This window comes from Eleutherodactylus coqui, chromosome 1, assembly GCF_035609145.1.
Source record: "Eleutherodactylus coqui strain aEleCoq1 chromosome 1, aEleCoq1.hap1, whole genome shotgun sequence".
Taxonomy (NCBI): domain Eukaryota; kingdom Metazoa; phylum Chordata; class Amphibia; order Anura; family Eleutherodactylidae; genus Eleutherodactylus; species Eleutherodactylus coqui.
In genome coordinates, this window is record NC_089837.1 from 513,358,145 (window position 1) to 513,383,078 (window position 24,934).

Consider the following 24,934-nt stretch of genomic DNA (forward strand, 5'->3'; position numbering starts at 1 on the left):
CGTCTGCAATCTCATCTGCCAACATCCCTTTTCCAGATTCAATAACTCTTCCTGAGTTTACGGAAGAGGACAAAGCACAGTTACTTAACCCATTAATAGCTCCAGAGATCCAAAAGGTTTTCTCATCAATTCCCCATGGGAAAAGCCAGGACCAGATGGATTCCCCATATGTTATTATAAAAAAAATCTCCAGAATCCATCTCCCACCATTTCTCCAATTTTGTAAATCCCTTCCCAAACAATCTTTAGAAGCATTCATCTCCATAATCCCCAGGGAGGACATAAACCCAGAATTATGCAGTAATTATAGACCAATCTCCCTACTGAAAACTAACCTTAAATTGTGGGCAAAAACGTATCACACATAGAATATTAGCCTTTCTCACTAAACTTCTACATCCTGACCAAGTGAGATGTGTCCCAAATAGGGAAGGAAAGTTCAACACATCTCACATCATACAGGCAATAAACTATGCTAGGCTGAAGATTAGAGATGAGCGAACAATCTCGTCCGAGCTTGATACTCGTTCGAGTATTAGCATGTTCGAGATGCTCGTTACTCGTAACGAGTACCACGCGATGTTTGGGTTACTTTCACTTTCATCTCTGAGACGTTAGCGCGCTTTTCTGGCCAATTGAAAGACAGGGAAGGCATTACAACTTCCCCCTGCGACGTTCAAGCCCTATACCACCCCCCTGCAGTGAGTGGCTGGCGAGATCAGGTGTCACCCGAGTATAAAAATCGGCCCCTCCCGCGGCTCGCCTCAGATGCGTTGTGACATAGCTGAGGGACAGTGGTATCGTGTTGGAGCTGCTATAGGGAGAGTGTTAGGAGTTAGTGTAGGCTTCAAGAACCCCAACGGTCCTTCTTAGGGCCACATCTAACGTGTGCAGTAGTGTGGAGGCTGCTTTTTGCAGTGTTGCACTTTTTTTTTTTTTTTTTGTATATCGGCCGTGCAGAGCATTGCACCCTGCAGTAATAGTCCAGAGACAGAAGTGTGGAGGCAGGGAGAGCGTTAGGAGTTATTGTAGGGTTCAAGAACCCCAACGGTCCTTCTTAGGGCCACATCTAACCGTGCGCAGTAGTGTGGAGGCTGCTTTTAGCAGTGTTGCACATTTTTTTTTTTTTGGTATATCGGCCGTGCAGAGCATTGCGCCCTGCAGTAATACTCCAGGGACAGAATTGTGTAGGCAGGGCCAGAAGACATATATTATTGATTGAATATAGGCAGTGGGCCTTTGCTAAAAAATATTGGAAAAAAAATCTATTTGGCCTGCCTGTCACTGTGCTCAGTGTTCTGGGTCCGTGTCTGCTGGGGGTAGTAGTTCTACAAATAAATACGCAGCCAGCTAAGTGTTACAGCAGGCGTGCGCCAAATTATTTCCTGGCTCAGAAATCACCGCTCTGTTGCAGTTAATAACAGTGCGACACTCTGCAGTTCTGTCACACACTCCAGGGCCAGAAGACATATATTATTGATTGAATATACGCAGTTGGCCTTTTCAAAAAAATATTGGGCAAAAAATCTATTTGGCCTGCCTGTCACTGTGCTCAGTGTTCTGGGTCCATGTGTGCTGGGGGTAGTAGTTCTACAAATAAATACGCAGCCAGCTAAGTGTTACAGCAGGCGTGCGCCAAATTATTTCCTGGGGTTCCGTAAACGAAGTCAGCCTCCAACCACAGGCCAATAAGCGGCACATTTAATTACAGCGTTCTGTTTCTGCACTACTGCTAATACACCATGCTGAGGGGTAGGGGTAGGCCTATAGGACGTGGATGCGGGCGAGGACGCGGAGGCCCAAGTCAGGGTGTGGGCACAGGCCGAGCCAGTGCGGTGGCCAGGGGTAGAGGCAGGGCCAGACCGAATAATCCACCAACTGGTTCCCAAAGCGCCCCCTCATGCCATGCCACCCTGCAGAGGTCAAGGTGCTCTACGGTGTGGCAGTTTTTCACAGAGACGCCTGACGACCGACGAACAGTGGTGTGCAACCTTTGTCGCGCCAAGATCTGCTGGGGAGGCACCACCACCAGCATGCGCAGGCATATGATGGCCAAGCACCCCACAAGGTAGGACGATGCCTGTTCACCGCCTCTGGTTTGCACCACTGCCTCTCCCCCTGTGCCCCAAGCTGCCACTGAGATCCAACCCCCCTCTGAGGACACAGGCAGTACCGTCTCCTGGCCTGCACCCACACCCTCACCTCCGCGGTCCTTGGCCCCATCCAGCAATGTCTCTCAGCGTAGCGTCCAGACGTCGCTAGCGCCACAGTTTGAGCGCAAGCGCAAGTACGACGCCACGCACCCGCACGCTCAAGCGTTAAACGTGCACATTGCAAAATTGATCAGGCTAGAGATGCTGCCGTATAGGCTTGTGGAAACGGAGGCTTTCAAAAGCATGATGGCGGCGGCGGCTCCACGCTACTCGGTTCCCAGTCGCCACTACTTTTCCCGATGTGCCGTCCCAGGCCTGCACGACCACGTCTCCCGCAACATTGTACGCGCCCTCACCAACGCGGTTACTGCCAAGGTTCACTTAACAACAGACACGTGGACAAGCACAAGCGGGCAGGGCCACTATATCTCCCTGACGGCACATTGGGTGAATTTAGTGGAGGCTGGAAACGAGTCCGAGCCTGGGACCGCTCACGTCCTACCCACCCCCCGAATTGCAGGCCCCAGCTCGGTGGTGGTATCTGCGGGGGTGTATGCTTCCTCCACTAAACCACCCTCCTCCTCCTACGCAACCTCTGTCTCGCAATCAAGATGTGTCAGCAGCAGCAGCACTTCGCCAGCAGTCAGTGTCACGCGGTGTGGCAGCACAGCGGTGGGCAAGCGTCAGCAGGCCGTGCTGAAACTACTCAGCTTAGGAGAGAAGAGCCACATGGCCCACGAACTGCTGCAGGATCTGACAGAGCAGACCGACCGCTGGCTTGCGCCGCTGAGCCTCCAACCGGGCATGGTCATGTGTGACAACGGCCATAACCTGGTGGCGGCTCTGCAGCTCGGCAGCCTCACGCACGTGCCATGCCTGGCCCATGTCTTTAATTTGGTGGTTCAGCGCTTTCTGAAAAGCTACCCACACTTGTCATACCTGCTCGGAAAGGTGCGCCAGCTCTGCGCACATTTCCGCAAATCCCACACGCACGCTGCCACCCTGCGGACACTGCAACATCGGTTTAATCTGCCAGTGCACCGACTGGTGTGCGACGTGCCCACACAGTGGAACTCTACGCTCCACATGTTGGCCAGACTCTATGAGCAGCGTAGAGATATAGTGGAATACCAACTCCAACATGCGCGGCACAGTGGGAGTCAGCCTCCTCAATTATTTACAGAAGAGTGGGCCTGGTTGGCAGCCATCTGCCAGGTCTTTGGAAACTTTGAGGAGTCTACCCAGATGGTGAGCGGGGATGCTGCAATCATTAGCGTCACCATTCCTCTGCTATGCCTCTTGAGAAGTTCCCTGCAAAGCATAAAGGCAGACGCTTTGGAATCAGAAAAAGAGGCGGGGGAAGACAGTATGTCGCTGGATAGTCAGAGCAACCTCATGTCTATATCTCAGCGCGTTGAGGAGGAGGGGGAGGAGCATGAGGAGGAGGGGGAAGAGACAGCTTGGCCCACTGCTGAGGGTACAGATGCAGCTTGCCTGTCATCCTTTCAGCTTGTATGGCCAGAGGAGGAGGAGGAGGAGGAGCCTGAAAGTGATCTTCCTAGTGAGGACAGCCATGTCTTGCGTACAGGTACCCTGGCACACATGGCTGACTTCATGTTAGGATGCCTTTCTCGTGACCCTCGCGTTACACGCATTCTAGCCACTACGGATTACTGGGTGTACACACTGCTCGACCCACGGTATAAGGAGAGCCTTTCCACTCTCATTCCTGAAGAGGAAAGGTGTTCGAGAATGATGCTATACCACAGGGCGCTGGTGGACAAACTGATGGTAAACTTCCCATCCGACAGCGCTAGTGGCCGAAGGCGCATTTCCGCGGCCCAGGTAGCAGGGGAGGTGCAGAGATCAGGCAGCATGTACAGTGCAGGCAGGGGAACACTCTCTAAGGCCTTTGACAGCTTTATGGCTCCCCAGCAAGACTGTGTCACCGGTCCCCAGTCAAGGCTAAGTTGGCGGGAGCACTGTAAAAGGATGGTGAGGGAGTTCGTAGCCGATTGCACGACCGTCCTCGGTGACGCCTCTGCCCCCTACAACTACTGGGTGTTGAAGCTGGACACGTGGCCTGAACTCGCGCTGTATGCCCTGGAGGTGCTTGCTTGTCCTGCGGCTAGCATCTTGTCAGAGAGTGTGTTTAGTGTGGCTGGGGGAATCATCACGGATAAGCGTACCCACCTGTCAACCGACAGTGCCGACAGGCTTACACTCATCAAGATGAACAAAGCCTGGATTTCCCCCAACTTCTCTTCTCCACGAGCGGACAGCAGCGATACCTAAGCAATACGTAGGCTGCTCCCGCGGATGGAAGCATCGTTCTCTATCACCATCCAAAACGGGGACCTTTTTGCTTCATCAATCTGTGTATAATATTCATCCTCCTCCTCCTCCTGCTCCTCCTCCTGAAACCTGACGTAATCACGCCGAACGTGCAATTTTTCTTAGGCCCACAAGGCTCAGTCATATAATTTTTCTAAACAATTTTTATACGTTTCAATGCTCATTAAAGCGTTGAAACTTTCACCTCAACCAATTTTTATTTTAACTGGGCTGCCTCCAGGCCTAGTTACCAATTAAGCCACATTAACCAAAGCGATTAATGGGTTTCACCTGCCCTCTCGGTTGGGCATGGGCAATTTTTCTCAGGTACATTAGTACTGTTGGTACACCAATTTTTGGGGGCCCTCGCCTACAGTGTAATCAAATGAATTTTTAGCCCACCTGCATTACAGCTGACGTTACATCAGCTGTGTTGGGCACTGCAATGGGATATATTTATGTACCGCCGGTGGGTTCCAGGGAGCCACCCATGCCGTGGGTCCATAGGGAGTTGTAACTGCATGTGTCCACTTCTAAAGAACCCCAGTCTGACTGGGGCATGCAGTGTGGGCCGAAGCCCACCTGCATTAAGCACGACATAACCTCAGCTGTGTTGGGCAATGCAATGGGATATATTTATGTACCGCCGGTGGCTTCCTGGCACCCACCCATGCTGTGGGTCCACAGGGAGTTGTAACTGCATGTGTCCACTTCTAAAGAACCCCAGTCTGACTGGGGCATGCAGTGTGGGTTGAAGCCCACCTGCATTAAGCACGACATTACCTCAGCTGTGATGGGCAATGCAATGGGATATATTTATGTACCGCCGGTGGGTTCCAGGGAGCCACCCATGCCGTGGGTCCACAGGGAGTTGTAACTGCATGTGTCCACTTCTAAAGAACCCCAGTCTGACTGGGGCATGCAGTGTGGGCCGAAGCCCACCTGCATTAAGCACGACATAACCTCAGCTGTGTTGGGCAATGCAATGGGATATATTTATGTACCGCCGGTGGCTTCCTGGCACCCACCCATGCTGTGGGTCCACAGGGAGTTGTAACTGCATGTGTCCACTTCTAAAGAACCCCAGTCTGACTGGGGCATGCAGTGTGGGTTGAAGCCCACCTGCATTAAGCACGACATTACCTCAGCTGTGATGGGCAATGCAATGGGATATATTTATGTACCGCCGGTGGGTTCCAGGGAGCCACCCATGCCGTGGGTCCACAGGGAGTTGTAACTGCATGTGTCCACTTCTAAAGAACCCCAGTCTGACTGGGGCATGCAGTGTGGGCCGAAGCCCACCTGCATTAAGCACGACATTACCTCAGCTGTGTTGGGCAATGCAATGGGATATATTTATGTACCGCCGGTGGCTTCCTGGCTCCCACCCATGCTGTGGGTCCACAGGGAGTTGTAACTGCATGTGTCCACTTCTAAAGGACCCCAGTCTGACTGGGGCATGCAGTGTGGGCCGAAGCCCACCTGCATTAAGCACGACATTACCTCAGCTGTGTTGGGCAATGCAATGGGATATATTTATGTACCGCCGGTGGCTTCCTGGCACCCACCCATGCTGTGGGTCCACAGGGAGTTGTAACTGGATGTGTCCACTTCTAAAGAACCCCAGTCTGACTGGGGCATGCAGTGTGGCCGAAGCCCACCTGCATGAAGCACGACATTACCTCAGCTGTGATGGGCAATACAATGGGATACATTTATGTACAGCCGGTGGGTTCCAGGGAGCCACCCATGCTGTGGGTGCACACGGAATTCCCATTGCGGAGTTGTACCTGCCTGTGACTATTTATAAAAAAACGCGGTCTGACTGGGGCATGCAGACACCTTGACAGAATGAATAGTGTGTGGCACATAGGTTCCCCATTGCTATGCCCACGTGTGCAGCTCTAGATGGAGGTGGCACAGGATTGGATTTCTCATTGCTTCTGTACAGCATTGTGGGCTATCGCCCCGCCCCTTTTAAAGATGGTCGCTGCCTAGCCGTGCTAACCCTCTACAGTGTGTGCCTGCGGTTCCTCCTCATGGCAGACACACTTATAAATAGACATGAGTGTGGCGTGGCAAGAGGGCAGCTGAAGGCTGGGCAGGAACAGTTTGGTGTGCGCTGTGGACACTGGGTTGTGCGCGGGGGGGGGGGGTTGGTTAGCATGTAACCCAGGAGAAGTGGCAGCGGAGTGTCATGCAGGCAGTGATTGTGCTTTGTTGGAGGTAGTGTGGTGCTTAGCTAAGGTATGCATTGCTAATGAGGGCTTTGGGACCTGGGAACTTGAGATGCAGCCCAACATGTAGCCCCTCGCCTACCCTATCCGTTGCTGTGTCGTTCCCATCACTTTCTTGAATTGCCCAGATTTTCACAAATGGAAACCTTAGCGAGCATCGGCGATATACAAAAATGCTCGAGTCGCCCATCGACTTCAATGGGGTTTGTTACTCGAAACGAACCCTCGAGCATCGCGAAAAGTTCATCTCGAGTAACGAGCACCTGAGCATTTTGGTGCTCGCTCATCTCTAATTAGGAAGAGTCATTGGATCTTTTATACTGTGCCACAATAAGGGTGGCTTCACACGAGCGTGTTTTTGTGTGTACATAGATGTGTACATAAGTGCGCAACCATGTATGTGCAAAAACGCGTGGATGCAGTTCCGTGCATTGTTTTCAATAGAGCTGCGGCTGCTGCCGGCGGCTCCATTGAAAACAATGATCTGCCGGAACCCCTGCATTGTTATTCATGGAAGGGCTTTACATATAAGCCCTTCCCTGAAAAAAAAAAATGTGTGTAAAATAAATAAATAAATAAACGTACCCCTCCACTGCTGCCGTGTCCTGCGGGGATGAAGAACACATCTGCCGCAAGCGGCAGATGTCTCCTTCATCCCCGCTAGTAAAAAGAATTCCCTGCTGCTACATCTGCCACATCTGTGACAGATACAGCAGAGGAATTCTTCAATTCTCTACCGCAGCTGTCACACATGACAGCTGAGATAGAGGATTCTGCTGCTGGCACCCCGTCAATTGATTTCAGGGAAGGGCTTTAAATATAAGCTCTCCCCTGAAAATCCAGTAAAAGTAGTGTGAAAAACAAAAAAAACATACTCACCTCCCTTCAGCTGCCGGGGCTCAGCCACGTATTTTCCTGTTGTCCACTGTTCTGTAGTGCTGATCTATCAGCAGAAGGACATTTTAAAAAAAACGCGTGCTGAAAGAGCGGATTGTGATTGGCTGAGGCGGAGAGGTAGGTTTGTTTATTTATTTATTTTTTACACAATTTTTTTTGATTTTCAGGGAAGGGCTTATATGTAGAGATGAGCGAACATATTCGTGCGAGCTTGATGCTCGCTCGAGTGTTAGGATACTCGAGATGCTCGTTACTCGAGACGAGCACCACGCATTACTCGAGTCAATTCCATTTCCTTCCCTGCATGTTTTGTGCCATTTTCTGGCTAATAGACATGCAGGGAAGGCATTACAAATTCCTCCTGTGACGTTCCAGCCCTATCCCACCACCCTGCAGTGAGTGGCTGGCGAGATCAAGTGACTGCCTAGTATATAAAGCAGTGCCGCCCGCTGCTTGCCTCAGACACACGCTGGCAGAGATTAGGGAGAGTGCTGCTGCTGCTATAGGGAGAGTGTTAGCGTCTTTAAGAACCCCAACGGTCCTTCTTAGGGCCACATCTGACCTGTGCATTACTGTTGTGGCTGCTGGGAGCAGTTTTGTCCAATTTTTTTGTTTTCATCTTGGGCTATGCAGACTATTGCGTTCTCAGTCTGCAGCCAATTATACGGAGTATAGGGGCAGTACTGGTCAGGCAGGGGCAGTGGTAGTGTACAATCCTGTCAACAAGTACCCCAACTGTCCCTCTTAGGACTACCTGTGACCGTGTGCATTACTGTTGTGGCAGCTGGGAGCAGTTTTGCACTTTTTTTTTTTTCACCTTGGCTATCCGGACTTTTGCGTTGTCGGTCTGCAGCCAATTATATAGAGTATAGGGGCAGTACTGGTCAGGCAGGGACAGTGGTAGTGTAGAATCCTGTTAACAAGTACCCCCAAAAAGCTCCTCCTTAGGGCTACCTGTGAGAATGTGCATTACTGTTGTAGTTGCTCACTATTAGCCAGCTAGGCCTTTCTGCAGCCCAGCGTATAATTTTTTCGCCCTACAGTGTGCATTACATAACCGCTGTGACCCTCCAAGTGCAGGCCAATAATTGCCTAATTTTTTACACCGCTCTGTGCGTCCCATCAACTTCACGCACAGAGTACGCTCACAGCCGCTGATAGATGGAAAGACATATACACGTTATCTAGGCTGTTTGCTTTTTCAAAAAAAATTGAAAAAAAGCTCCTTCTTAGGGCTACCTGTGACCGTTTGCATTTTACTGCGTGGCCGCTGGGAGTTGTAGTGGCTCACTATTACCCAGCTAGGCGTTTTTGCAGCCTAGCATATAATTTTTTTACGGACTGCAGTGTGCGTAACATAACCGCTGCCAGCCTCCAACTGCACGCCACTAATTGCATAATTATTCAGACCGCTTTGTGTCTGCTCTATGCGTAATACACCATGCAGAGAGGTAGGGGTAGGCCAAGAGGACGTGGCCGTAGACGCGGGCGAGGACGCGGAGGTCCAAGTGAGGGTGTGGCACAGGCCGAGTTCCTGGTCCAGGTGAACCACAGCCTACAGATGCGGGATTAGGAGAGAGGCAAGTTTCTGAGGTCCCCAGCTTCATATCACAATTTGTGGGTCCACGTGCTAGACCTTTATTACAAAATGAGCAATGTGAGCAGGTCCTGTCTTGGATAGCAGAAAATGCATCCAGCAATGTATCGACCACCCAGTCTTCTATGCCGTCCACTGCTGCAACTCTGAATCCTCTCGCTGCTGCTCCTCCTTCCTTCCAGCCTCCTCACTCCATGAAAATGACACATTCTGAAGAGCAGACAGACTCCCAGGAACTGTTCTCAGGCCCCTGCCTTGCTTGGGAAAAAAACGGTTCCTCTCCCACCTGAGGAGATTGTCGTGACTGATGCCCAACCTTTGGAAAGTTCCCGGGGTCCGGGGGATGAGGCTGGGGACTTCCGGCAACTGTCTCAAGAGCTTTCAGTGGGTGAGGAGGTCGATGATGATGATGAGACACAGTTGTCTATCTGTGAGGTAGTAGTAAGGGCAGTAAGTTCGAGGGAGGAGCGCACAGAGGATTCGGAGGAAGAGCCGCTGGACGATGAGGTGACCCCACCTGGTTTGCTAAGCCAACTGAGGAGAGGTCTTTAGAGAGGGAGGCAAGTGCAGCAGCAGGACAGGTTGGAAGAGGCAGTGGGGTGGCCAGGGGTAGAGGCAGGACCAGAGCGAAGACTCCTCCAACTGTTTCCCAAAGCACATCCTCGCGCCAAGCCACCGTGCAGAGGCCTAGGTCTTTAAAGGTGTGGATGTTTTTCAGTGAGAGCGCGGACGACCGACGAACAGTGGTGTGCAACCTGTGTGGCGCCAAGATTAGCCGGGGAGCCACCAGTACCAGCCTCACCACCACCAGCATGCGCAGGCATATGATGGCCAAGCATCCCACGAGGTGGGACGAAGGCCGTTCATCGCCTCCGGGTCGCACCACTGCCTCTCCCCCTTTTCCCGAACCTGCCACTCAGATCCAACCCCCTCTCAGGACACAGGCACGAGCGCCTCCCAGCCTGCACCCACACCCTTACCTCTGCTGTCCTTGGCCCTATCCAGCAATGTCTCTCAGCGCATCATCCAGCTGTCGCTAGCGCAAGCCTTGGAGCGCAAGCGCAATTACGCCGCCACGCACCCACACACTCAAGCTTTAAACGTGCACATTGCCAAATTGATCAGCCTGGAGATGCTGCCGTACAGGGTTGTGGAAACGGAGGCTTTCAAAAACATGATGGCGGCGGTTCCACGCTACTCGGTCCCCAGTCGCCACTATTTTTCCCGGTGTGCCTTCCCAGCCCTACACCATCACGTCTCCTGCAACATCAATCGTGCCCTCACCAACGCGGTTACTGGGAAGGTCCACTTAACCACGGACACGTGGACAAGTACTGGCGGGCAGGGCCACTATATCTCCCTGATGGCACGTTGGGTGAATTTGGTGGAGGCTGGGACCGAGTCAGAGCCTGGGACCGCACACGTCCTACCCACACCCAGAATTGCGGGTCCTTCCTCGGTTCTGGTATCTGCGGCGGTCTTTGCCACCTCCTCTAAACCCTCCCCTCCTCCTCCTCCTCCTACGCAACCTGTACCTCTCAATTAAGAAATGTGAGCAGCACGTCGCCAGCAGTCGGTGTGGCGCGGCAGCACAGTGGTGGGCAATCGTCAGCAGGCCGTGCTGAAACTACTCAGTCTAGGTGGCAAGAGGCACACGGCCCCTGAGCTGTTGCAGGGTCTGACCGAGCAGACCGACATCTGGGTTTCGCCACTGAGCCTCCAACCGGGCATGGTCATGTATGACAACGGCCGTAACCTGTTGGCGGCTCTGCAGCTCGGCAGCTTCACACAAGTGCCATGCCTGGCCCACATCTTCAATCTGGTGGTTCAGTGCTTTCTGAAAAACTACCCGCACTTCTCTGACCTGCTCGGCAAGGTGCGCCACGTCTGCGCGCATTTCTGCAAGTCCACCGCGGATGCTGCCACCCTGAGGGCCCTGCAACATCGGTTTAATCTGCCAGAGCACTAACTGCTGTGCAATGTGCCCACACGGTGGAATTCTGCGCTGCACATGTTGGCCAGGCTCTATGAGCAGCGTAGAGCAATAGTGGAAGACCAACTCCAACACGGGCGGCGTAGTGGGAGTCAGCCTCCCCAATTCTTTACCGAGGAGTGTGTCTGGATGGCAGACATCTGCCACGTCCTCGGAAACTTTGAGGAGTCTACCCAGATGGTGAGCGGCAATGCTGCAATCATTAGCGTCACCATTCTCTCCTATGCCTGCTGAGAAGTTCGCTGCAAAGCATAAAGTCTGACTCTTTTCAGTCGGAACAGGAGATGGGGAAAGAGAGTATGTCGCTTGATAGTCAGAGCACCCACAAGTCTATATCTCTAGCTCGATTTGGAGGAGGAGGAGGGGGAAGAGACAGCTGGTCCCACTGCAGAGGGTACCCATGCTGCTTGCCTCCCATCTGTTCAGCGTGTATGGCCTTTGGACGAGGAGGAGGATCCTGAAAGTGATCTTCCTAGTGGGGACAGCCATGTCTTGCGTACTGGCACCCTGGCACACATGGCTGACTTAATGTTAGGCTGCCTTTCTCGTGACCCTCGCGTTAGACGCATTCTGGCCACTACGGATTACTGGGTGTACACCCTTCTCAACCCACGGTATAAAGAGAACCTTTCGACTCTCATTCCCAAAGAGGAAAGGCGTTCGAGAGTGATGCAATGCCACAGGGCACACCGACTGTGTCACCACTCCCCAGTCAAGGCTGAGTTGGAGGGAGCACTGTAAAAAGATGGTGAGGAAGTACATAGCCGATCGTACCACTGTCCTCTGTGATGCCTCTGCTCCATACAACTATTGGGTGTCAAAGCTGGACACGTGGCACGAACTTGCGATGTATGTCCTGGAGGTGCTTGCTTGCCCTGCCGCTAGCGTCTTGTTAGAGAGGGTGTTTAGTGCAGCTGCGGGAATGATCACAGACAAGCGTACCCGCCTGTCAACTGCCAGTACCGACATGCTTACACTCATAAAGATGAACAAAGCCTGGATTTCCCCAGACTTCTCTTTTCCACCAGCGGAGAGCAGCGGAACCTAAAGAATCTGTTCGCTGCAACCGACTTTAGTCGACCTCCTGCTACTCCTCCTCCAGAAACAACATGTCATCGCGCTGAATGGCCAATTTTTCTGCGGCCCAAAAGGCTCATCTACATCTACCAATGTTTTTACAATTTTCTAAGTTTCAAAAGTATTGAGACTGTTACATGAACCAATTTTTTCAACAGGGCTGCCTCCAGGCTCTGTTACAAATTTAGCAACAGTGAGCTGTATCTTTAAAAAAATGTTTATGGGTTTCACCTGCCCTCTCGGTCGATAAATTCTTCAGAGGTACACTTGTACTCTTGGTACACTAATTTTTCTGGCCTTCCCCTACTCTCATGGTATCCCAATGTTTCGGAGGTTGGCCTATACTATTACTACAGAAATTTTACTAGGGTCTGCCTGCATGCCTATACTTCTGCTACGAGACAGTTGCAGGGGTCTGCCTATACTGCTGCCACTTACATGTTACAGGGGTATGCCTATACTGCTGGCACTTGAATGTTACAGGGGTCTACCTATTCTGCTGCTACAGAAATTATACTGGGGTCTGCCTATACTTATGCTACATACAGTTAGGGCCAGAAATATTTGGACAGTGACACAAGTTTTGTTATTTTAGCTGTTTACAAAAACATGTTCAGAAATACAATTATATATATAATATGGGCTGAAAGTGCACACTCCCAGCTGCAATATGAAAGTTTCCACATCCAAATCGGAGAAAGGGTTTAGGAATCATAGCTCTGTAATGCATAGCCTTCTCTTTTTCAAGGGACCAAAAGTAATTGGACAATGGACTCTAAGGGCTGCAATTAACTCAGAAGGCGTCTCCCTCGTTAACCTGTAATCAATTAAGTAGTTAAAAGGTCTGGGGTTGATTCCAGGTGTGTGGTTTTGGATTTGGAAGCTGTTGCTGTGACCAGACAACATGCGGTCAAAGGAACTCTCAATTGAGGTGAAGCAGAACATCCTGAGGCTGAAAAAAAAGAAAAAATCCATCAGAGAGATAGCAGACATGCTTGGAATAGCAAAATCAACAGTCAGGTACATTCTGAGAAAAAAGGAATTCACTGGTGAGCTTGGGAACTCAAAAAGGCCTGGGCGTCCACGGAAGACAACGGTGGTGGATGATCGCCGCATACTTTCTTTGGTGAAGAAGAACCCGTTCACAACATCAACTGAAGTCCAGAACACTCTCAGCGAAGTAGGTGTATCTGTCTCTAAGTCAACAGTAAAGAGAAGACTCCATGAAAGTAAATACAAAGGGTTCACATCTAGATGCAAACCATTCATCAATTCCAAAAATAGACAGGCCAGAGTTAAATTTGCCGAAAAACACCTCAAGAAGCCAGCCCAGTTCTGGAAAAGTATTCTATGGACAGATGAGACAAAGATCAACCTGTACCAGAATGATGGGAAGAAAAAAGTTTGGAGAAGAAAGGGAACGGCACATGATCCAAGGCACACCACATCCTCTGTAAAACATGGTGGAGGCAACGTGATGGCATGGGCATGCATGGCTTTCAATGGCACTGGGTCACTTGTGTTTATTGATGACATAACAGCAGACAAGAGTAGCCGGATGAATTCTGAAGTGTACCGGGATATACTTTCAGCCCAGATTCAGCCAAATGCTGCAAAGTTGATCGGACGGCGCTTCACAGTACAGATGGACAATGACCCCAAGCATACAGCCAAAGCTACCCAGGAGTTCATGAGTGCAAAAAAGTGGAACATTCTGCAATGGCCAAGTCAATCACCAGATCTTAACCCAATTGAGCATGCATTTCACTTGCTCAAATCCAGACTTCAGACGGAAAGACCCACAAACAAGCAAGACCTGAAGGCTGCGGCTGTAAAGGCCTGGCAAAGCATTAAGAAGGAGGAAACCCAGCGTTTGGTGATGTCCATGGGTTCCAGACTTAAGGCAGTGATTGCCTCCAAAGGATTCGCAACAAAATATTGAAAAAAAAATATTTTGTTTGGGTTATGTTTATTTGTCCAATTACTTTTGAGCTCCTAAAATGTGGAGTGTTTGTAAAGAAATGTGTACAATTCCTACATTTTCTATCAGATATTTTTGTTCAACCCTTTAAATTAAACGTTACAATCTGCACTTGAATTCTGTTGTAGAGGCTTCATTTCAAATCCAATGCGGTGGCATGCAGAGCCCAACTCGCGAAAATTGTGTTACTGTCCAAATATTTCTGGCCCTAACTGTAACTGTTACTGGGGTCTGCCTATACTTCTGCCACATAAATGTTACAGGGGTCTGCCTATACTGCTGCCACTGAAATGTTACAGGAGTCTGCCTATACTTCTGCTACAATAATGTTACTGGGGTCTGACTTTGCTTCTGCTAATGAAATGTCACAGGGGTCTGCTTATACTGCTGCTACAGAAATGTTACAGGGGTCTGCCTATACAGCTGCTACAGAAGCGTTACTGGGGTCTGCCTATACTGTTACTACAGAAATGTTACTGGGGTCTGTCTGTACTGTTACTACTGAAATGTTACAGGGGTCTGCATATACTGCTGCTACATTAATGTTTCAGGGGTCTGCTTATACTGCTGCTACAGAAATGTTACTGGGGTCTCCCTAGACTTCTGCGACATAACTGTTACTGGGGTCAGCTTACACCTTTTGCTACTGGAATATTACAGGGTTCTGTCTATACTATGGGTGCACTAAGTCTTCCCATCGTGGTGTTCTACCTATCTGGCTCCCAAAAAACCCCAGACTGACTAGGGCATGGCGTGTGGGCCGCAGCCAACATGTATTTCCTTTGACGTAACCTCAGCTATCCGGGGCACTGCAATGGGATTTCTTTCTGTACCATCTGTGTTCCTGCTAGCCACCCATGCTGCGGCTGCACACAGACTTGCCATAGCAGAGTTGCACCTGCCTGGCACTTTAAAAAAAAAAAACTGAATGTCTAGGGCATGGCGTGTGGGCCGCAGCCAACATGCATCTCCTCTCACGTAACCTCAGCTATCCGGGGCACTGCAATGGGATTTCTTTCTGTACCGTCTGTGTGTACCTACTAGCCACGCATGCTGCGGGTGCATACAGACTTGCCATAGCGGAGTTGTACCTGTCTGTTCCCAAAACACTGACAGACTTGGATAGGGTGCAGAGTGCAGATGGTTTACCTCTTGCGTTGTTGATGAGGTATCCAACACCCAAACAGAATGAGTAGTGTGTGGACACATGGAGTCCCCATTGCTATGTCACTCGCAACACCTTGGGCCACACAAGGTGTTTGCTGGGACAGAGACTGACCCAGGGCCCGCTCATATACTTCCCACACTGAGTATTGCTGCATTGTGGAGATGTGTAGAAGTGCTGGGCTGGCAGCGGACTCCCCTTAATGGAACGTCAATCTATTATCAATTCTCAACAGCATTGTGGGCTATCGCCCACACTTTCAAAGAGGGTCGCTGCCTAGCCCTGCCAACCCTCTGCAGTGTGTGCCTCCGGTTCCTCCTCATGGCAGACACACTTATAAATAGAGATGAGTGTGGTGTGGCAATGAGGCCAGCGTGTGGCATGAGGGCAGCTGAGGGCTGCGCAGGGACACTTTTGTGTGCGCCGCAGATGCAGGGTCGTGGGGGGGGGGGGGGGGCAGCATGTAACCCAGAAGAGGCAGCGGTGTGTCCCGCAGGCAGTGCTTCTGCTTGGTTGGAGGTAGTGTGGTGCTTAGCTAAGGTGTGCCTTGCTAATGAGGGTTTGTCCGAAGTAAAAATTGTTAGGGGGGGGGGGGGAGGCACTATTGCCGCTATTGTGGCTTAATAGTAAGACCTGGGAACCTGAGATGCAGCCCTGCATGTTGCCCCTCGCCTGCCCTATCCATTTCTGTGTCGTTTCCATCAATTTTTATAGGTTTTGCAGATTTGCACAAATGAAAACCTTAGCGAGCATGGGTCATATACAAAAATGCTCGAGTCACCCATTGACTTCAATGGGGTTCGTTACTCGAAACGAACTCTCGAGCATCGCGGAAAGCTCGACCCGAGCAACGAGCACCCGAGCATTTTGGTGCTCGCTCATCTCTACTTATATGTAAAGCCCTTCCCTGAAAAAACAATGCAGGGGTTCCCTGCAGACCATTGTTTTCAATGGAGCCACCGGCTGCAGCCACGGCTCCATTGAAAAGAATGAGTACATTCACTATGGTGCACACATATCCTATCTTTGCAGGCACATGTTTGTAAAGCATGGACATGTGCACACACCATAGGGAATGCATTGGGACTAATAGACGTGTGTTTTTGTCCGCACATATCCACACACAAAATACACGCTCTTCTGAAGCCACTCTAAGGTTGGTATATAAAATGAGAATGCTTGGTTTGGGTGAGAATGTGAGTAAGTTGATAAGTAACTGGTTCAGTAATAGAAGGCAGAGGGGAATTATAAATGGTACATATTCTGATTGGGTCACAATTAATAGTGGGCAGAGGTGTAACTTGAAGCTCCCGGGCCCCGATGCAAAACTTGTAACAGGGCCCCCAACTATAATGCTTTACTCATAGTACTGGGTTCCCTATTATGGGCCCCCTAAGGCTCCTGGGCCCGGGTGCAACCGCATCCCCTGCATCCTTTATAGTTACGCCCCTGATAGTGGGTTACCACAGGAGTTGGTTTTGGGTCCTATTCTTTTAATATATTTATTAATGACTTGATAGAAAAATTGAACAGCAAAATATTAATATTTGCAGATGATACTAAAGTCTGTAAAGTAATTAACACCAGAGAGGTCACTGGTCACTGGTCAGACCGCACATGGAATAGTGTAGAATTCTAGACACCAATAATCAAAGGATATTTCAGAGCTTGAGGGGTTCAGAGGTGGACAGCCGAATTTATTAAATGAAATGGGTGGACTACAATAGCCAGATATGTTATCAAAATTGGAGTTATTTAGTTAAAAAAGAGACGGCTGAGGGGCAACTTAATAACTATGTATAACTATATCAGGGGGCAATACAGAGATCTCTCCCAACTGCTTACACCCAGGACTGTGACTGTAATTAAAGGACATCCACTGTGTCTAGAGGAAAGGAAGTTTCTACATCGATATACAAGGGGGTTCTTTACTGTAAGAGCAGTGAGACTATGGAACACTCTTCCTGAGGATATGGTGAAAGAAAGCTCAATAGAAGAGTTCAAACAGTGCCTAGCCACCTTTCTTGGATGTACTATTTCATATTATAATTACTAATAACTTCAGAAGGATCGGTAATTTGGGAGTTGTTCTGATTGCCTGTCTTGGAGTTTGAGAAAAATGGAGAAAAGTGGTCTTTTTGCTTTTCTCTGGATCAACACTGGGGGTTAATAGGCTGAACTGGATGGACACAAGTCATTTTTCATCCTAAAATACTGTTATTATATGTTAAGATTTATTCTGTTATTTATTTAGACACACAATGTGATCTTTGGTGCTCAATACGGCAAAGAATTATTCCACATGCATCTAAAACTGCAAAGCCATCTATTAGGCGATGCTGAGGGATCAGTCTAATAATCACACAATGGTAGGCTGCTTGCAGGCCTTTCCTAAGTTTCTGCCTTTCTATCGAATCACCTAGACACCATGGTCGTTGTAGACTGTGGCATGTAAGGAGTTAAATAACAAAGATCAAGGCACAGAAACGTCACTGCTGACACGCTGACTCTGCTCTGCGCATGAGTGGCTGCGCGCCTGCCGGCACATCACAGAGCGGAGAGAGAAGACGCCAACAAGTAAGCAGGAGGTCAATGCCAGGGCACGGCTCGCATTCCCCTTAGTGAATCTCGCTGTCAGAATCTGACCCAGCCGTGGGCATGAGGCCTTCCTTTCACGTCTTCCCATGCGGGCTCTGGTGCTACTTCCAATCAAGCCCTGCTTTTCAACTGTGTCACCCCACCATCAGATAGGCAATCAAATTGTTTAACTCTCCAGAGTATAGTTCTCATATAAGATGGCCCGGGTTTTATATTGTATAAGAAATGCAAAATACTTACTTAAAGAGACAGAAGGCCCTTCAGCCTCGTTCACATGGTAAAATATACTTGCACAATGGGGCACAGATTCTGCACCCAAATCTGCAGCTAAATCAGCATTAGTTTAGGATTGTATTGAATGCTCTGCCAATCCGAGCTGCAGGTCATCCAGTGGGAATTCTCACTCATGCAGTTTAATATTGGAAGGATTACACGGATCTGTCAGTTCAAAGCCCATCGTAACAAGAAATTAGGGCTCATTCACACGACCGTATTTGAATTGCGTATTACGCAGCATAATACGCGGTGCATCGTAGCAATTCAAATACGTTGATTTTCGCATGTCCCACTCACACTGGTGTTTTTCATTGCGTATAATACGTACGTAAAAAAGGCGCAGCATGTTCTATTTTAGGGCGGATTCAGATGATTGCGGTTTTGTCCCCTTTTACTGCCGTGATAATCACAGCCATATAACGGGACAAAACAAAACCACTGATCTCTATGGGATTTCAGTGGTTTCATTTTCACCACCTCTTTTCCCGGCCGTAATTTGTATTTTTGGGAGAAGATGGGCCTGCCCTATATTACCCGCACGTAGTGCATACCATATACACAGCGATACCCGGCTCACACATTTTATGCATACGCCCGTGGAAATGAGCCCCTAAACTGAGTGCGGGGAGGAGAAACCAGTACAAGAGCGGCTTACAGGTACTCACCGGGCCGTAACATCTCACACCTCGCATTGATTTTAGGACACATTTCCCAGAGCCATTAGGGGAATCCCTGTGACAACACCGGCTCTCACAATCATCGCTGTATATACATGGATCTCCATCCTTCTAAATGTAAAACACAAGAAATAAATATTCAGTGAATTTGTTTATAAGGTTTCACATTTATGTCACAGCAGGAAGTAAAGGCGATTCATACTTGTCCCCTGGAATGTCCTTAAGGTTCCCAGAAGGAGGAGCAACCTCCCGGATTCCATGAAGAATCTACTGCATGTCACTGAAGTCTCTTTGAAGCCTTTTATAAGAGATTTCCCTGGATGTATGCAGCACCCTGGACATCCTGCTGACCTTGTTGCCACATGCCTGCCCTCCCTAGGAGATCAGCAGTGCCCCCTGCAGGTAGACCCCATGAAAAATACATTGTTCATCATGATGAGTGAGGCAGAGCCCGACAGTGGAGTAGCTGGTGCTCATCCCAGAGGTGCAGTAGAAGTGTGCCTTTTTCATGCCATGCTTGGACATTTATAAGTCAATAATTGAAAGCAGCAAATGACTTTTTTCAGAAGGCTGTGTGCCCGCACTCCCTAGCGAGCAGCCCTAGCTGCAGTAAAAAAACAAACAACAAAACAACACATCACCCAAGAGGCTCTGTCCGGCTCTGCAGCACAACTCCTCTGAAGCTCCAGCAGACTTGCTTATAGTTTCCCCCTCTCCTCAGGACCGCTGCTGCGCTTACACTCCCCTCAATATGCCATTCCCCTCTACAGTAAGTCTATGTCCACATAGGATGGATTTGCTGGGAAACATCTGCAGCGGGTATTCCACAGCAGAAAATCCATACCAAAAACTGCACCATTTGGTATGAAATTTGATGCAGATTTTAACGTGGATTCTGATGTAAAATTCATTATTAGAAATGTATTGCGAAGCGTATCCAGTGCTTTAATTGTCATTCCGTGGATTAAAATTCTGCACTGCATGGCAATCTCCGCACGGGTTTTGTGCATTTTTTTTCCACCGCATGCGGACGAGATTGCGAGGATCTCACCTACTTTGCTGCTACTGTAGATGTTGCTTATTTCTTGTGTGGAGCGTTTACATGGGAAATCTGTGGATTCCCATGTGGATCTTTTTTCACTGGTGATTGCTTCCTGTGAGTGTCGGGGAAGCGCTCATTAGACATGATACCACCAGCATAATTGGCCATGAAGTCCAAGAGACTGTACAAAGATATATAAATGCAATATACTGATCCTCCTGCATTATTTGCCCTCTCTGCTTCCATCTACCACTCATCCATCAAAACATTTTTCCTAGTGGCATCATAATATTAAATGAATTGCAACAAAGCTACAAGTATAGGAATCTGCCCCATTTAGGGTGCATTCACACTGATGATGAAATTGTGCGACATTTGTGCGTTGCAAAACATACAAATCTTGCACTAATATGAAACCCATTCTTTTGAATGGGTTCATTTATGTCTGTAATGTTTACCTGCGTTGCGGTGCTATGCAGAAAACAAATCGCAGCATGTTCTTTCTCTTAGCGATATTTCGCCAATTGCTTTCAATGGGGCTGACAGCTGAAGCACCGGCCGCATTGAAATCATTGGGAGAAGATTGTGGAACAGCCTTGTATTCCAGCGGGTCTGAATGAATCCCCCATAGAGAGAACGGAGAGGGGGTGGAGCTACAAGGGATTTCCTAGAGATCATCCCACATTTGGAGAGATGGGATGGGGCTAGAGGGCTCCCCCAGGGCATTAATGAGAGCAGGGGTGAGAAAGGGCTGGGCTAGATTGGGTTTTTATAGTGATTCCTTTCTAGCCAAGAGATGGGCAGGGATAAGGAATCTAGACCCACCCTCTCATCCCCACTATCGGGGAAGCTTTCAAGCCCTCCCCCCCGATATCTCCAAATATGAGATCTGTAGAAGATCCTCTGCTGGTCAGCCTCCCTCTCTCTTCTTGCTTTGGGGGATTCCTTCAGCCCCACAGGGATGCAATGCTGTTTCCATGCATCCATGGGTTTTGAATGATTTGTGAGAGTGATATCGGGACGTGAATCACAGCCTGATATCGCTCTCGCCAGTGTGCAGGAGGCTGTAGAAATGCTTCTCCAGCCTCTGTTGTGGTGTATATATAATATTTTTTCTCGGCTTTTTGTAATAAATGTTCCCTATTGTTAACACAGAGAGAATCTAAATATAGAAGCCTGAACTATCTATATAATTGCAAATATACAATGTGTGAAATACAAAATCTGATATAAAGAATTTACTTTACCTTCAATTTAGGCTGGCTTCACACGAGCATGTTTTTTTGCGTACATAGGTGCGCACCTATGTACGTGCAAAAACACGCATGTATGAAGGTCCGTGCATTGCCTTCAATGGAGCTGCACTTGCTGACGGAGACTCCATTGATGACAATGGCCTTCCAGCACCCCTAAATTGTTTTTTAGGGAAGGGCTTTACATATAAGCCCTTCCCTGAGAAAAAAGCATTTTAGTGTAAAAAAATTTTTTTAAAAATACTTACCTGTTTGCGGCTGCCATGTCCCCTGCATGCGGCAGATGTTTTCTTCATCCCCTTGAGGAAAAAGAATTACCTGCTGCACCTGCCACATCTGTGACAGATGCAGCAAATGAATTCTAAATCCCCGCGGGGAATAAAGAATTCCCTACCGCAGCTGTCACAGCTGACAGCTGCGGTGATGTAACTCAGTAATTGTTTTTTTAGGGAAGAGCTTTAAGTATAAGCCCTTTTTTGAAAAACAAGGAAAAATGGTGTAAAAAATAATAAACACCACATACTCACCTTCCTTCAACTGACGGGGCTCCGCTGCATCCTTCTAGTTCTGTTACCGGTTCTGTAATGCAGCTCTTTCAGCAGGCGGGAATTTAAATTCCCTACCTGCTGAAAGAGCTGCTTGTGATTAGCGGAGATACTCAGCCAATCACAGGCAGCCCTCGCCTGTCATTCATTCAGCGAGAGCTACCTGTGATTGGCTGAGGTGCTTAGCCAATCACAGATGGCTGCTTCAGATTGGTTGAGCACCTCAGCCAATCACATGCAGCTCTCACTGAATGAATAACAGGCGAGAGCTGCCTGTGATTGGCTGAGCACCTCAGCTAATCGCAAGCAGCTCTTTCAGCAGGCGGGGATTTTAAATCCCTGCCTGCTAAAGGGATTGCATTACAGAGCCGGGGACAGAGCTGGCAGGATGCAGCTGAGCGCCGGCAGTTGAAGGAAGGTGAGTATGTGGTGATTATTATTTTTTACACCATTTTTCCTTGTTTTTCAGGTAAGGGCTTATACTTTTTCCCTGAAAAACAATTACTGGGTGTCGGCAGCTGGATCCCCTACCTCAGCTGTCATCTCTGACAGCTGCAGTAGTGAATTCTTTATTCCCCTGCGGGGGATGAAAAAAAACCATCTGCTGCATGTGACAGATGTGTTCTTCATCCCCTCAGGGGATACAGCAGCGGTGTACAGGTGAGTTTAGCTCTTCCCCAAAAAACAATTACGAGGTGCTGGCAGACCATTGCCTTCAATGGAACCGCCGACAGCAGCCGCGGCTCCATTGAAGACAATGCCTGCATTCCCTATTGTGCACACATGTCCTATCTTTAGAGGCATGCACCTGTAAAACACAGATATGTGAACACACCATAGGGAATGCATGTGTTGTAATAGGCGAGTGTCTCTGTGCTTGAATATGCACGCACAAAAGCACTCCCGTCTGAAGCCATCCTCAGACTGTGCAACCTCAAAGCAGAATGATAGGCACACAAACAGCAAGGTCATAATCCTACGTTGTGCTATTTCTGTGGCAATGAAAGCTATGGCCACGATTTGAACGTTTACAGCAAGCCTGCAGGCAGAGACAGGGAGACTGGAGGATCCTGGGTGTAGATGGCAGGTAAATACCCGGAGCATACTGTCCCTTGTTGCATCCAACCTGCTCTTCCAGTTAATAAAGTTTAAATATTCTTGATTATCGCTATCATGGAAAACAGAAATATGTGATGCTTCATGACCACGTGAACTCATATCACATGTAATGACCGTATACCAGAAATGTATTTCTATTAAAAGCTACGTGCGCAGCTGATTTCAGGTCAAAATCCTCATTGAAGCCGAATTTGACTCTGTTTTGGATGCAGAATTTGCTGTAGATATTCAGCAGCATTTTGCGCCCCATGTAAAGACACCCGAGCAAACAGAGGTTTTTGATGCAGATTTTGGTGTAGGTCTGTATCAAAAACATGTTATGGTGCCGGGCCCAGTGAGATCAATGGAGAAGATCGTGAAACAGCCTTGCATTCTCCAGCCTCTGTCAGGGTGTATATATAACATTTTTTCCTCAGCTTTTTGTAATAAATGTTCCCTATTATTAACACAGAGAGAATCTAAATATAGAAGCCTGAACTATCTATATAACTGCTAATATACAATGTGTGAAATACAAAATCTGATATAAAGAATTTACTTTACCTTCGATTCAGACTGTGTGACCTCAAAGCAGAGCGATAGGGACACAAACAGCAGGATGGTCATAATCCGATGTTGTGCCATATCTGCAGTGATGAAAGCTATGGCCACGACTCGAACGTTTACAGCAAGCCTGCAGGCAGAGAATGGGAGACTGAAGGATCCTGGGTGTAGATGGCACGTATATACTTCCCTCAGCCACATGTCAGAAAGTCTTATGATCAGGAAGAATGTAAACCACCCGGAGCTTACTGTCCCACGCTCCATCCAACCTGCTCTTCCAGTTAGTAAAGTTTAAATATTCCTGACTATCTCTGTGGTGGGAAAACAGAAATATGTGATGCTTCATGACCACCTGAACTGATATCACATGTAATGACAGTATGAACTCATATCACATGTAATGACAGTATACCAGAAATGTATTTATATTAAAAGCTACGTGCGCAGCTGATTTCAAGTCAAAATCCTCATTGAAGCCGATTTTGACTGTTTTGGATGCAGAAATGCTGCAGAATTTGTTGCAGATATTCAGCAGCATTTTGCGCCCCATGTAAAGACACCCGGGCAAACGGAGGTTTTTGATGCCTACTCCTCCTTCTAAAACAGCACGTCATCACGTTGAACAGCCAATTTTTCTGCGGCCCAAAAGGCTCTGCTTATAATTTTTTTACAATTTTTCAAAGATCCAAAAGTATTGATACTTTAACAGAAACTATTTTTTTCACAGGTCTGCCTCCAGGCTCTGTTACAAATTAAGTAACAGCGAGCTGTATCTTTAAAAATGTTTCTGGGTTTCACCTGCCCTCGGGGTTGAGCAATTTTTCAGGGGTACACTTGTACCCTTAGTACACTAATTTTTCTAGCCATCGCCTATACTGTTATCTAACAAATTTTTCCGGCCTTCGCCTACACTCATGGTACACCAATGTTACAGGGGTTTGCCTATACTCTTGCTACAGAAATGTTACAGAGGTCTGCCTATACTTCTGCTTCAAAAATGTTACAGAGGTCTGCCTATATTTTTGCTACAGAAATTTTACAGGGGTCTGCCTATATATTACTACAGAAATGCTACAGGGGTCTGTCTATATATTACTACAGAAATGTTCCTGGGGTCTGCGTCTACTTTTACTACAGAAATGTTACAGGGGTCTGCCTATACTTCTGCTACAGAAATGTTACTGGGGTCTGCCTATACTTTTGCTACAGAAATGTTACTGGGGTCTGCCTATATGTTTACTTCAGAAATGTTACTGGGGTCTGCCTATACTTTTACTACAGAAATGTTACTGGGGTCTGCCTATACTTTTACTACAGAAATGTTACTGGGGTCTGCCTATACTTTTACTACAGAAATGTTACAGGGTCTACCTATACTTCTGCCATAGAAATGTTACTGGGGTCTGTTTATACTTTTTCTACAGGAATGCTACAGGGGTCTGTCTAT

The 24,934-nt window shown here is 48.4% G+C and overlaps 1 protein-coding gene across 3 annotated transcripts in view; it reads right to left on the minus strand.

Moving 5' to 3' along the window:
• Window positions 1-23,645, minus strand: part of LOC136588538 (leucine-rich colipase-like protein 1) — a 133,509-nt gene extending 109,864 nt beyond the window's left edge. The window contains exons 1-2 of one of the 3 annotated variants that reach the window (XM_066587854.1): window positions 23,488-23,645; window positions 18,974-19,093 (exon numbers count right to left, since the gene is read on the minus strand). In XM_066587854.1, coding sequence (XP_066443951.1) covers window positions 18,974-19,093; window positions 23,488-23,568 — 201 coding nt within the window. In that variant the 5' untranslated portion in view covers window positions 23,569-23,645. Of the gene's footprint in view, window positions 1-18,973; window positions 19,097-23,487 lie in introns of all 3 variants that reach the window. The other 2 variants (XM_066587864.1, XM_066587846.1) reach the window with 2 other exon arrangements.
• Window positions 23,646-24,934: the final 1,289 nt, after the last annotated feature.